The 13999-nt window shown below is 38.7% G+C and overlaps 1 protein-coding gene and 1 pseudogene across 8 annotated transcripts in view; both read left to right on the top strand.

Annotated features, from left to right (window-relative positions):
• Nucleotides 1-13999, top strand: part of TJP1 (tight junction protein 1) — a 271810-nt gene that overhangs the window by 230448 nt on the left and 27363 nt on the right. For all 8 annotated transcript variants that reach the window (XM_073227124.1, XM_073227123.1, XM_073227121.1 and 5 more), the window contains 3 exons: nt 2243-2393; nt 12570-12678; nt 13627-13846. In XM_073227124.1, the coding sequence (XP_073083225.1) occupies nt 2243-2393; nt 12570-12678; nt 13627-13846 (480 nt within the window). The remainder of the gene's footprint in view (nt 1-2242; nt 2394-12569; nt 12679-13626; nt 13847-13999) is intronic.
• On the top strand, nt 2403-12563 carry LOC118968727 (B box-binding protein-like; annotated as a pseudogene).

The following is a 13999-nucleotide window of genomic DNA, read 5'->3' as shown; positions in this document are numbered from 1 at the left end:
AATAGTGTATACCACTTACTGCTATGATTAAGGATTTTTTTCCTTTTTAATTATTTCGGGTAGAATTAGTTGGAGATTAAAGAACAAAGAAACTTTGGTGATGTTTACTTCTTTTCACCACTGTCTCCAGTTTTTAGGTGAGGAATGACAAAACTTAAAAACAAATTTTCTGTTTAGACATCAGAATTTTTTCATAAACTTTCTAATTTAGCACTATTGACACTTTGGGCCAGATTGTTGTTTATTGTAGTGGACCATCCTTTGCATTGTGGCATGTTTTTATTTTCTGTTTCATACTTGATGGGCTTGTGATGTAAATTGTATAACCAGATTTCACACCATCATGATCATCAAATTGGTTTTTTGTTTCCTCTGTGGTAAAAGGGACATTATTTAAGTAATTGAAAATTACCAAGTTCTTAAAGTGGTTTATATCTAGACCTTTGCTCTCACCTATTTTCTCAACTAAAGAAAATTGCGTTGTTACCACAAGACCCAAGCTAGATAGAGAGAGCTCCTGAAAAACGGGGTATCACACAAGTTTTAAAATTGTATATTTTTGTATGAGGTAACTGAAAATTTTATAACTTGCGAAGACATAGTCATAGTCTCCTTTTTTCCTTTCTTAAGAATTTACTGGAACTCTTTAGGGTTTGTTATATATTTATGACTTATATATTTATAACTCTTTAAGGTTTAAAAAACCTTTAGTGATTAGATCCTAGGTTTCCCTGGATGAGCTCTGAAGAACAGACACCAAAGAGGATTGGGGCAGGATTTGTAGCTAAGCCAGCAAATTTGATTATTCATTCAAATCCAGTGTATGGATTTGATGCAGAAGTAGTAAGTGAGTCTACTTTTTGCTATTTCAAGTAATTGATATAATGCAGATAGAGCAGAGCATCAAGTATCGGTCATCTAGGGCACAGGACACTGTGAAATTGGGCCTAAAGCTGTTCTAAAACACTAGTTTTTAAAAGCAGATTTTACTGAAGATAACAGACTACCATCAACTATTTTTACTTTTTGAGGTGCACTCGATTGGTCAGTGTTAGAAGAAGACTTCCAGGGACCTGGAGTCTTAAGGACTTTGAGGAAATGTTTAAAAGAGCTGTCTGTATAATTTGTTTGGGAGAGGAGTCTGAGAGAAGGGTAGTGACAAAGTAGAATGCACCACCACCAAGGCACTCATTCATGATAAAACTGGTAGATAGTTTACGGAGGGATCAGTGATGCCAGTAACCCCAGCAGTGAACCTCACCTAACTACAGGCCCTTAGTTAGTTAGTTCCAGATCAGGAAACTGCATCAAATGTGAACATCTTCTAAGTCGTGAAAGCTAAGGTGGTCTTTGGTTGGTTTAAAAGAACTAGACCTATCTTTTCTCTCAACTCATTGATTCATTTATTTGATTTCTGTTTTTTAGTTTCTATTCATTTTTAATAATTTGTTGTTATTTAGTGAATAAAGAGGAAAAGGACTTTTTCTGTACTTCATGTTAGAATAGGTAAAAAGAACTGTGTCTTCTTGGCTAGGAATGTGGGGTAGTAATGGGAACCTAAGAGGGTAATTTGTTATTATGATCTGTTTTGTTGTTACCTGTTTTTGCCCAGCCATTCTCCTGAAGCATCCTTCAGTGTTTGTTCTAAGAGTGTCACAAGGTTTTGACACCACACTGATAATCAAGAGGAATGTGTATGCATTAATTACTTCCTGTTCTCTCTCTAGTAAGGAAGGGGCAGAGATTGAATATGGGGCTAATCCAGAAAGGCTGAATGATGATAAGATTTTTATTTAAAAATCAAAGGGGCTGTAGAGTAAGTGATCTGTATAAATTACTAAAAGAATCCATCAACTTCAGAGTTTAAAAATCACTGTCTGATGATATGATATGAATTGGGATGGAAATAATGGAAGGTTTTTACCCATTGGGAATGTCCTATATACATCCAAGATTGAAAGTTTGGAAAAATATTAATTTTTTGTATTTGTATATAAAGCATTACTTGCATAATACACTCAAATATTTTAAAACGTATTTTGTTTAACAGATAATAAAAGAAAGTGCTATTAAATCTGATTTGGAATTCTAACACTACATTTTATTCAGTAAATTAGTGGTATGAGGAAAATTTCAGAGATAATGGCCCTTTATTTCATTCTGAATACCGTTTTCATTGTAGCAATTTGGTATAACTTCAAGCTCTTCTTAACTGTTTCAAATGAAATATTTGTTTTAACAGGCCCAGCATGAAATTGGTAAAATTCAGGAAAGGAGATAGTGTGGGTTTGCGCCTGGCTGGTGGAAATGATGTCGGAATATTTGTAGCTGGCGTTCTGGAAGACAGCCCGGCAGCCAAAGAAGGCTTAGAAGAGGGTGATCAAATTCTCAGGGTATGTCAGTATATCAAAAATTCATGTTCGGAAGTACTTAGATCTCTAGAGAATGGCATCAGACATAGCATACCTACTGTTAAAGTTAGATTGTAGTCGAGTTCAATCAGGAGCGGGCATGAAGAGCTGTCCCGAGAGTGCCCTGGGCAGCCCACGCTGTAGCCACCTGGCTACCAGCACTTCCCGGAGGAGCTGCAGCAGCCGCCCCTGCTTCTCAGTGCAGCCCACACAGGGCGGCAGCCTGGACAGCCTCACATCAGTGGCACCTTCCAGCGGGGACAAGAAAGTCGTCAGAACGGAGGTTTTGGGAACAGTAAAATAGTTCAGTTTAAGAAATGGAAATGGTTTCATCAACAGGAATGGCACAAAGGAAGATGTATTTGTAGAGCAGACTGTCATAAAGAATAGCCCCAGGAAGTCCCTTGGCAGTGTCAGAGATGGAGAGACTGTGGATTTGGATGTTGAAGGGGAAAAGGGTGCCGAGGCAGCAGATGTTACAGGCTTGGTGGAGCTCCAGCGCAAGGCGGTAGACGTGCAGCAGACCCTAACCATTACGAAGGCCGTCCACGTTGCACGGGTCCTCTCCACAGTCACCAGCAGAACGACCAGAGTAGTGAGAGTAGGGGAAAGAATGATGGGAGAGAGCTGCTGAAGGCCAGGCCCGACCACAGTGTTCCAGCCCTCCCGTGCAAGGAGAAGTGAGGGGGTGTGCTGGCAACCAGGGTGCGGGACAGCCAGGTAGATGGTGAGACGGACAGAGTATTTGCCAGGATTAAGGACCACAACTCCCCCCGGGTCCTCCTCACCAGAGACAGCACAGAGAGGATGGCAGTGAAGCGGAGAAGGAAAATCAGGGACTTGAGACTCAAGGCCACAGCCAGCTCAACATTGGTACCTACGCAGATGCCCAGAAAACCCTAAATCACAAGATGGCAAAGACAAAAACTGTTGATCCATCAGGGAGAATTCAGCCGCCACCGAGACTGAACAGGGCGGAGCTGAGTCAGTGCCAGTTTACCATCTCTCCCATCATCTGGTTTAGTCATCCTACAAGAGGGCATAAGTATGAAATTCCAGCAATAAGAAATGTGCAAAGGATTGGAGCTGATGACCTTAAGTGCTTGAATTTGGCCTATTGACCAGATTCCTGCACTATCTGCATGATCTGTGCAGCATGGGGTGGGGGGTTATTTTGTTTTCTTTTGTTTTTTCATTGTTATCATTGATACACAATCTTATGAAGATTTTGTGTGAGCAACATTGTGGTTACTGCATTCACCCATATTATCAAGTCCCCCCGACATACCCCATTGCAGTCACTGTCCATCAGCTTAGTAAGATGCTATAGAGTCACTGCTTGTCTTCTCTGGTATACGCAGAATGGGGTTTTTATTATTTTTACTTAATGGTCGCTTTATGTAGTGGCAAACTTGTTTTTTTTTAAAGCCTGGTTTTTCTCAGTACGCCTTGAAAGGTTTTTAAATTGTTTTATATCTCGTTAAGCTGAGATTTCTAAGAACCTCGTTTTTATTCATAGTAAAAATTTACAACTTGACTTTTTGGAAAAAGTCAAACAACAACCATCTGTTAGTAAAGGTCTTAAATGATTGTCAAAAAATTAGATTGTAGTATTTGTCACAGTCTCTTAAACCATTTAAATGTTCAGGTTAGAAATCTGTCAGGTCTTGATTGTGCTGAAATTGTTACTTCCCATTCCTGCACTTGCTCTTGTTTATTGTTACATGTCACAACACAATGTGATGCTTTGGTTTTTTTTTTTTATTATTAAAGTATCATTGATATACAATTCTATGTTGGTTTCAAATATACAACACAGCGGTTCAATGGTTACCCGTATTACTAAATCCCTACCCCCTCTAGTATGGTCACTATCCATCAACATTATAAGATGTTACAGAATCATTAACTGTATGCTTTGGTTTCATTTTTTTTTAGTTTTTCAAGGGATTTTTTTTTCATTATTTTTTGTTTTGGTATCATTAATATACAATTACTTGAACAACATTATAGTTACTAGACTCCCCCCATCAGCAGTTCCCCCACACACAACCCACCAGAGTCACCGCCCATCAGCGTAGTAAGATACTATAGAATCACTACTTGTCTTCTCTGTATATACTGCCTTTCCATGTCTCCCCGCCCCGCTACATTATGTGTGCTAATCGTAATGCCCCCTTTCCCCCTTATCCCTCACTTCCCACCCATCCACCGCAATCCCTTTCCCTTTGGTAACTCTTAGTTCATTCTTGGGTTCTGTGAGTCTGCTGCTGTTTTGTTCCTACAGTTTTTTCTTTGTTCTTATACTCCACAGATGAGTGAAATCATTTGATACTTCTCTTTCTCCACCTGGCTTATTTCACTGAGCATAATACCCTCTAGGTCCATCCATGTTGTTGCAAATGGTAGGATTGGTTTTCTTCCTATGGCTGAATAATAATCCATTGTGTATATGTCCCACATCTTCTTTATCCATTCATCTGCTGGTAGACGCTTAGGTTGCTTCCATGTCTTGGCTATTGTAAATAGTGCTGCGATAAACATAGGAGTGCATGTGAACTGGGCTCCTGCATTTCCTACAGTAAATTCCTAGGAGTGGAATTCCTAGGTGAAATGGTATTTCTATTTTTAGTGTTTTGAAGAACCTCCATACTGCTTTCCACAAGTTGAACTAGTTTACATTCCCACCAGCAGTATAGGAGGGTTCCCCTTTGTCCACATCCTCGCTAACATTTGTTGTTTGTCTTTTGGATGTTGGCCATCCTAACTGCTGTGAGGTGATATTTCACTGTGGTTTTAATTTGTATTTCTCTGATGCTTAGTGATGTGGAACATCTTTTCATGTGCCTGTTGGCCATCTGAAGTTCTTTGGAGAACTGTCTGTTCAGCTCCTCTGCCCATTTTTAATTGGATTATTTGCTTTTTGTTCGTTGAGGTGTGTGAGCTCTTTATATGATTTGGATGTCAACCCCTTATCAGATATGTCATTTATGAATATGTTCTCCCATACTGTAGGGTGCCTTTTTGTTCTATTGGTGGTGTCCTTTGCTGTACAGAAGCTTTTCAGCTTGATATAGTCCCACTTGTTTATTTTTGCTTTTGTTTCCCTTGCCCGGGAGATATGTTCATGAAGAAGTTGCTCATGTTTATGTTCAAGAGATTTTTGTCTATTTTTTTCTAAGAGTTTTATGGTTTCATGACTTATATTCAGGTTTTTTATCCATTTTGAGTTTACTTTTGTGTATGGGGTTAGACAATAATCCAGTTTCATTCTATTGCATGTAGCTGTCCAGTTTTGCCAACACCAGCTTGAAGAGGCTTTCATTTCCCCATTGTATATCCATGGCTCCTTTATCATATATTAATTGACCATATATGGTTGGATTTATATCTGGGCTCTCTGGTGTGTTTCACTGGTCTATGCGTCTGTTCTTGTGCCAGTACCAAATTGTCTTGATTACTGTGACTTTGTAGTAGAGCTTGAAGTCATGGAGTGTAATCTCCCCTGCTTTATTCTTCCATCTCAGGATTGCTTTGGCTATTTGAGGTCTTTTGTGGTTCCATATGAATTTTAGAACTATTTGCTCTAGTTCACTGAAGAATTCTGTTGGTATTTTGATAGGGATTGCATTGAATCTGTAGATTGCTTTAGGCAGGATGGCCATTTTGACAATATTAATTCTTCCTAGCCAAGAGCATGGGATGAGTTTCCATTTATTAGTGTCCTCTTTAATTTCTTTTAAGAGTGTCTTGTAGTTTTCAGGGTATAGTTCTTTCACTTCCTTGGTTAGGTTTATTCCTAGACATTTTATTCTTTCTGATGCAATTGTGAATGTAATTGTTTTCCTGATTTCTCTTTCTGCTAGTTCATCATTAGTGTATAGGAAAGCAACAGATTTCTGTTTACTAATTTTGTATCCTGAAACTTTGCTGAATTCAGATACTAGATCTAGTAGTTTTTGAGTGGATTCTTTGTGGTTTCTTATGTACAATATCATGTCATCTGCAAACAGGGACAGTTTGACTTCTTCCTTGCCAATCTCGATGCCTTTTATTTCCTTGTGTTGTCTGATTGCCATGGCTAGGACCTCCAGAAAAATGGGCAGAGTGTGGGCATCCTTGTCTTGTTCCCGATCTCAGAGGAAAAGCTTTCAGCTTCTCGCTGTTAAGTATAATGTTGGCTGTGGGTTTGTCATATGCGGCCTTTATTATGTTGAGGTACTTGCCCTCTATACCCATTTTGTTGAGAGTTTTTATCATGAATGAAGTTCAATTTTGTCAAATGCTTTTTCAGTATCTATGGAGATGACCATGTGGTTTTTGTCCTTTTTTTGTTGATGTAGTGGATGATGTTGATGAATTTTCGAATGTTGTACCATCCTTGCATCCCTGGGATGAATCCGACTTGATCACAATGGATGATCTTTTTGATGTATTTTTTAATTCGGTTTGCTAATATTTTGTTGAGTATTTTTGCATCTATGTTCATCAGGTATATTAGTCTGTAATTTTCTATTTTTGTGGTGTCTTTGCCTGGTTTTCGTATTAGAGTGATGTTGGCCTCGTAGAATGATTTTGGGAGTATTCCCTCCTCTTCTAATTTTTTGGAAAACTTTAAGGACGATGGATATTAGGTTTTCTCTAAATGGTTGATAAAATTCAGCAGTAAAACCATCTGGTCCAGGAGTTTTGTTCTTAGGTAGTTTTTTGATTACCAATTCAATTTTTTTGCTGGTAATTGGTCTATTCAGATTCTCTGTTTCTTCCTGGGTCAGTCTTAGAAGGTTGTATTTTTCCAGAAAGTTGTCCATTTCTTCTACGTTATCCAGTTTGTTAGCATATAATTTTTCATAGTATTCTCTCAGAATTCTTTGTATTTCTGTGGTATCCTTGGTGATTTTTCCTTTCTCATTACTGATACTGTTTATGTGTGTAGACTCTCTTTTTTTCTTGATCAGTCTGTCTAGGACTTTATCTATTTTGTTTCTTTTCTCGAAGAACCAGCTCCTGCTTTCATTGATTCTCTCTATTGTTTTATTCTTCTCCATTTTACTTATTTCTGCCTTAATCTTTATTATGTCCCTCCTTCTACTGACTTTGGGCCTCATTTATTCTTCCTTTTCTAGTTTCATTAATTGTAAGTTTAGACTGTCCATTTAGGATTGTTCTTCTTTCCTGAAATAGGCCTGTATTGCAATATATTTCCCTCTTAGCACTGCCTTTGCTATATCCCACAGATTTTGTGTTGTTGATTTATTGTTGTCATTTGTCTCCATATATTGCTTCATCTCCGTTTTTATTTCATCATTGATCCACTGATTATTTAGGATTTGTGGGCTTTTTCGTTTTCTTTGTGTAGTGTATTTCTAGTTTCATACCTTTGTGATCTGAGAAGCTGGTTGGTACAATTTCAGTCATTTTGAATTTATTGAGGTTCTTTTTGTGGCCTAGTATATGATCTATTCTTTAAAATGTTCCATGTGCACTGGAGAAGGATGGGTATCCTTTTGCTTTTGGATGGAGTGTTCTGTAGATGTCCGTTAGGTCCATCTGTTCTAATGTTGTTCAGTGCTTCTGTTTCTTATTTTCTATCTGGTTGATCTGTCCTTTGGAGTGAGTGGTGTGTTGAAGTCTGCTAAAATGAATGCATTGCATTCTATTTCCCTCTTTAATTCTTTTAGTATTTGTTTCACATATGTAGGTGATCGTGTGTTGGGTACATAGATATTTATAATAGTTATATCTTGTTGGACAGACCCTTTTATCATTATGTAATGTCCTTCTTTGTCTCTTGTTACTTACTTTGTTTTGAAGTCTATTTTGTCTGATACAAGTACTGCAACTCCTTTTTCCTCCCTGTTAGTTTCCTGAAATATCTTTTTCCATCTCTTTACTTTTCAGTCTGTTTATGCCTTTGGGTTTGAAGTGAGTCTCTTGTAGGCAGCATATAGACAGGTCTTGTTTTTTTATCCATTCAGTGACTCTCTATCTTTTGATTGGTGCATTCAGACCATTTACATTTAGGGTGATTATCGATAGGTATGGGCTTATTGCCATTGCAGTCTGTAGATTCATGGTTACCAAAGGTTCAAGGGTAATCCCGTACTGCCTAACAGTTTGATTTAATTCACTTCATATGCTATTAGAAACACAACCTAAAGGTTCTTTTTTCTTTTTTTCTTCCTTTTTCTTCCTCCTCCATTCTTTGTACTCTTTGTCTATCCCTTGGGTGACATCTGTTTAGCCTTAGGAATACTTCCATCTATAGGAGTCCCTCCAAAATGCACTGCAGAGGTGGTTTGTGGGAGGTAAATTCTCCAGCTTTTGCCTGTCCGAAAATTGTTTAATCCCTCCTTCATATTTACATGGTAACCTTGCTGGGTAGAGTATTCTTGGTTCAAGGCCCTTCTGCGTCATTGCATTAAATGTATCATGCAGCTCCCTCTGGCCTGTAGGGTTTCTGTTGAGAAGTTTGATGATAGCCTGATGGGTTTTCCTTTTTATGTCATCTTTTTTCTCTTTTTAGCTACTTTTAAAAGTCTGTCTTTATCCTTGATCTTTGCTGTTTTAATTATTACATGTCTTGGTGTTGTCTTCCTCGGGTCCCTTGTGTTGGGTGACCTGTGCACCTCCTTTGCTTGAGAGACTATCTCCTTCCCCACACTGGGAACGTCTTCAGCAATTACCTTCACAATGACATTTTCTGTACTTTTTTCTCTTCTTCTGGTACCCCTATTATGTGAATATTGTTCTGGATTCATCACACAGTTCTCAATATTCTTTCATTCTTAGAGATTCTTTTTTCTCTCTGTGCCTCAGCTTATTTGTGTTCCTCTTCTCTAATTTCTATTCCATTTACCGTCTCTTCTACTACATCTAATCTGCTTTTAAATCCCTTCATTGTATGTCTCATTTCAGATAGGGAATTTCTTAATGATTGGATCTCCAAATTAAATTCATTCCTGAGTTCTTGAATATTTTTCTGTACTTCTATAAGCATGTTTATAATTTTTATTTTGAATTCTCTTTTAGGAAGATTGGTGAGTTCAGTTTCCTTTGGCACTTTTCCTGGGGTTTGTGAGATTTTGGTCTGAACCATGTTCTTTTGATGTTTCATATTTCTGTGTGGTGCCCACTAGTGCTCAGAAGCTGCAGTCTCTGGAGCTGCTCAGCCCCTAGAGTGAGGTTGGAGGTGGTAGTGGAGTGGAGCCTGCTACCTGGGGGGAGGAAAGATCTGTTTCCTAATTCCCAGCTGCAGTATCTGTCTCCAGTGTCAGAGCCAGTGGGTCAAGTACACAGGTGTAAGCCCCTGTGCTTTGCATCTCTAGCTGTGGTGGGTGGGTCCTCCCTGTGGCTGGCCTGATGCCAGCACAGTGAATGCCAGTTTGTGAACTGGTGCTGGCAGGCTAGGAGAAAGGTGTAGCAGGCTGCGTGTCCCAGTGGGGGGCCTTGGAGCTGAGTAGCCAGCCAGGGGAATGGAGCACCTGAAGCTCCTCAAAGCCCCAACCAGCTGGGCAGTGCGCACTCAGACAACCTTGTCCAGCTCTCCCCTCCTCTTTGCAGCAAGCTGTGTGCAATCCCTGCCCCTTCAGCAGCCCTTTCCCTGCTAGGAAGCCTCTCAGACCGCCTGTCTTTCCTCTGACACAGAGAAGCTGGGTGTGGATCCCCTCCTCCACATATGGCTGGAATCTCAGTCTCTCAGGCACTCTGCCTGTCCCAGCTCGCCATCCTCTGGAGCACCAGACAATGAAGGTTTCTGCTCACACAGCATATCTCCAGGGCCAGGTGTTCAGCAGTCCCAGGCTTCCACCCCCTCCTCACTCCATTTCTCTTCCTCCTGCAGGTGAGCTGGTGTGGGGGAAGGGCTCGGGTTGCCAGATTAAGGCTTTTGTACCTTTCCCCGTTTCATGAGGTCTACTCTGTTCATAAGGTCTGGTTTAGCCTTCCTTCTTGTTGCTGTTTTAGGGTTAGTTGTATTAAGTAAGTATATTTTTGTACTATTTGTGGTTTTGGGAGGAGTTCTCTGTCTCACCTCTCACGCCACCATCTTGAATCTTGCTTTGGTTTCATTTTAATCTTTGGTGTTATTGACCCTACGGAAAAATAAATTTTAGATCCCTATATAAAGTAGGTAGTCTTTTTAGGTTCAACTAAACATTCAGTCTGGCAAGACTTCTGCCATGGGCCACAACTTGCCAGCAGGCTAACGTCGAGTTCCTCTCTCATGTGACTAGTCTTTGCAGCAGTCCCACATAGCCCTCTAGGATCTTCTTCACCCCAGGTGATGGCTCAGGCACAAGGAGATGGGGTGTACATCAGGCAAACATAAAAGCTGCTCTGCCTGATGCATCAGACCCTCCAGAGACAGGACCAGTTACAAGAGGCAGAAATCCCAGTTTAGATGCAGTCTACCAATGGGGTCTTTTTCCTTTTCCCTTTTTTTTTTGTGTGTTTATTTTACTTTTTCATAAGCAGTGTTGCCTAGTAATGTAGTACCATCTTTATCTCTTCACAAAATCCTCAAACCTCCTGGCAGCTAAAGTTTAATCAAAAGATCAAGTCTATCAAATGTGAGTCACTTATTTTACTCTACCTCTCCACCTCAAATTGTTATTGCCACCTCTGTTCTGATCTGTTCCTTCATTCAGACCACGACTTGCCCATTTCCTGAATTCTGCCTTTTCCTGCTCCAGAATCTTGCTGCTTTGGCTGCTTTGTTCATGTTTTTCCTTTCCCTCTCTAGTTCTTCACCTGGCTTCCATTGTCTTACTTCTTTCCTTTTGCTGTTGAACTTGATGTAGGTATAGTTGAGTCCCTTTGCTTTCTTTTCAACCATTGCTGTCATGAACTTTCAGAGTGTGGCTTCCACCTTAACTACTACTGAATTTGAATTTCCATAAGCCATCATTGACCTAAGTCATCCTGAGCCCTCATTTTCCTTTATTCATTAGCAGTGTTTTGACTGTCTTAAGTAATCCTTGAAGTGCCTTAGTCCTTGGATTTCTTCTGGTACTCTCCTAATATTTTTATATATATTTTCCTTCTTTAATGATTCTTCTAAAACTTGGGAAGTCAGCAGTTCCCCGCTTCTGTCTTAACAGTCTCCATCTGGGGTTTGGTTGCTCAAGTCAGCAGCCCACAGTCAGAATATTTTTACTCTGAGCTCTTTTCCTAAGTCACCTCAGACTGTGCCAACTACCTATGCCATTTTCATCATCCTCCTTTCCCTTTAAACTTAGCCTGTCAAAAAGTCAAGGCATCATCTCTTACTTACGGATTTCCATCTGACATTGTATTGTGATTACTCCTGATAATATTTACATTGCTCTCAAATATACCATGCATAATAAAGTTCAGTGTACTAAAGAAGTCAAACACACCTATCTCTTACGCACCTCATATATCTTACTTGAAGTAATCAGGCATATGTCTTTCTTTAAATAATTTCTTAATAGTTTACTTATTTTTGCAACAGAAAAGTAGATTTTTTTGTGTGTGTGGAAAGTTTCCAAAGGTGAAAAGAGGAAATTCTACCTGTAATCCTGCACACAGCCACAGGTAACACTTTGATAAGTTCCATTTGTCCTCAGGAGCTTCTAATACATTGATTTGGCAGACATTGATCCTACATCATACAGGTGCTCTTAAAGAGATGGCACAATGCATACACTATTTCTTTTTAATCTCATTTCCTTTTGATTTCTTTTTCAGAGATTATTAAAAAGTAGGGCTCTATTGTACATACACAGAAATTTTAAAAAGTGTTGTAGTTGAGGTATAATTGGCATATGAAAGTACATTAGTTTCAGGTTACATTCATAGAATTTATAATTTAAAAATTTAAAGCCAGAGATTGTACAATAATAATATTTAGAATTCATCTTTTTTGGTCTAAATTTTGCAATAGATTTTTAATGTCAGAATGTATTGTGACCACTCTTTAAATGAATTTGCACTTTCTCTTCATTCACTTTATTTACTTGGTTCCTATTTTTTAATTAGAGTATATTCTTTTCTCCAAAGTAAAATTTTCCCTCCTAAAGATGTAATATTTTCAAATTAAGTAAACTCTTGAGAACATCAGTGTGTTGTAAAGATAAGTATTTTCATAATCTTTAAAATACAGCCAAGGGTAATTCGTGAAATGTATTTTAACAGGTAAACAATGTAGATTTCACAAACATCATAAGAGAAGAAGCCGTCCTTTTCCTACTTGACCTCCCTAAAGGAGAAGAAGTGACCATATTGGCTCAGAAAAAGAAAGATGGTGAGATACTGTCAGAAAATGGAGAAAACCTGTATAAGTTTGAGGACTTAGGGATTTTAGTTTCAGTTTTTTAAATTAATCATTTGAAGTTGAGTGAGAAATGAACTTGTTAATCTCAGAGGGAGTTTTTAAAATCATTTTGGGGGTGCTTGTTGGCACAGCACAGTAATAGGACAAACTTCTATGGCATTCTGATTTATATAGAATGCCACCTAACTCTTTACAAGGCATAGAAGAATCCTAGCTGTTTATTAGCTATCAGAATCATACAGAAATATATATGGGCAGTTTCTAAATTTTGTACTGATGTCTTTCTTCTAAGCATTATACTGATGTTTGTTAGCATTAATTTAAGAGAATGCCTTGTTTTCTCTGTGGTTAAGCAGATAGACTTTTCATTGAGAGCAGAGTTTCTCAGCCTCAGCACTATTGACATTTGGGGCCAAATATTTTTTTGCTGTTGAGGCTGACATTGTAGGATGTGTAGAAGCATCCCCGGGCTCTACTCATTAGATTTCTGGTGGTATAACCTTCCCCCCCAACCCAATTCCCAACCCCCGCAAACACACACATCTGCAACAATTAAAAATGTCTCCAGATACTGCTAAACAGCTCCTGGGGGCAAGGAGAGGGTAATTGCCCTTATTGGAGAACCATTAATTTAGGAAATGGGAATATCTGTGCGGCAAAATTAAGTCAGATGATTTAAACAGAAAGTGTGTGTGACTTTGGAAGTTACTTGATCTATCTGCATCAACTTCCTCATCTGTAAAATGGAGCTGCTAAAAGTTACCATTTCATGAGTAACATATGTGAGACTAAATACATAATACAGTATAAAATAGTTACTACAGACACACAGTAACGATTCAACATTTGTTGAATACTGTTGTTTTTAATTTCTTAACCCACTAGCTATTGTTAATTTTTTGTTTTGATTCCTTTTAGTTTATCGTCGCATCGTAGAATCAGATGTAGGAGATTCTTTCTATATTAGAACCCATTTTGAATATGAAAAGGAATCTCCCTACGGACTTAGTTTTAATAAAGGAGAGGTGTTCCGTGTTGTGGATACACTGTACAATGGAAAACTAGGTTCTTGGCTCGCTATTCGAATTGGCAAAAATCATAAGGAGGTAGAACGAGGCATCATCCCTAATAAGAACAGGTATGAATGTTTGGATACTTGTCATAGAACTTGTTAAATAAATGGCGATAGAAGATTTCAGTCCCATTGGGAAATTTTGGTAATGTGAAGGTTTGGTTTTTAAGGGTATTCGCTATATCTGTAACTGACTTAGTTGTACAAACTCCTTTTAGT

Source organism: Manis javanica, chromosome 18 (assembly GCF_040802235.1).
Source record: "Manis javanica isolate MJ-LG chromosome 18, MJ_LKY, whole genome shotgun sequence".
Taxonomy (NCBI): domain Eukaryota; kingdom Metazoa; phylum Chordata; class Mammalia; order Pholidota; family Manidae; genus Manis; species Manis javanica.
Note: the sequence above shows the minus strand (reverse complement) of the source record. Positions and strands in the feature narration are given on the sequence as shown.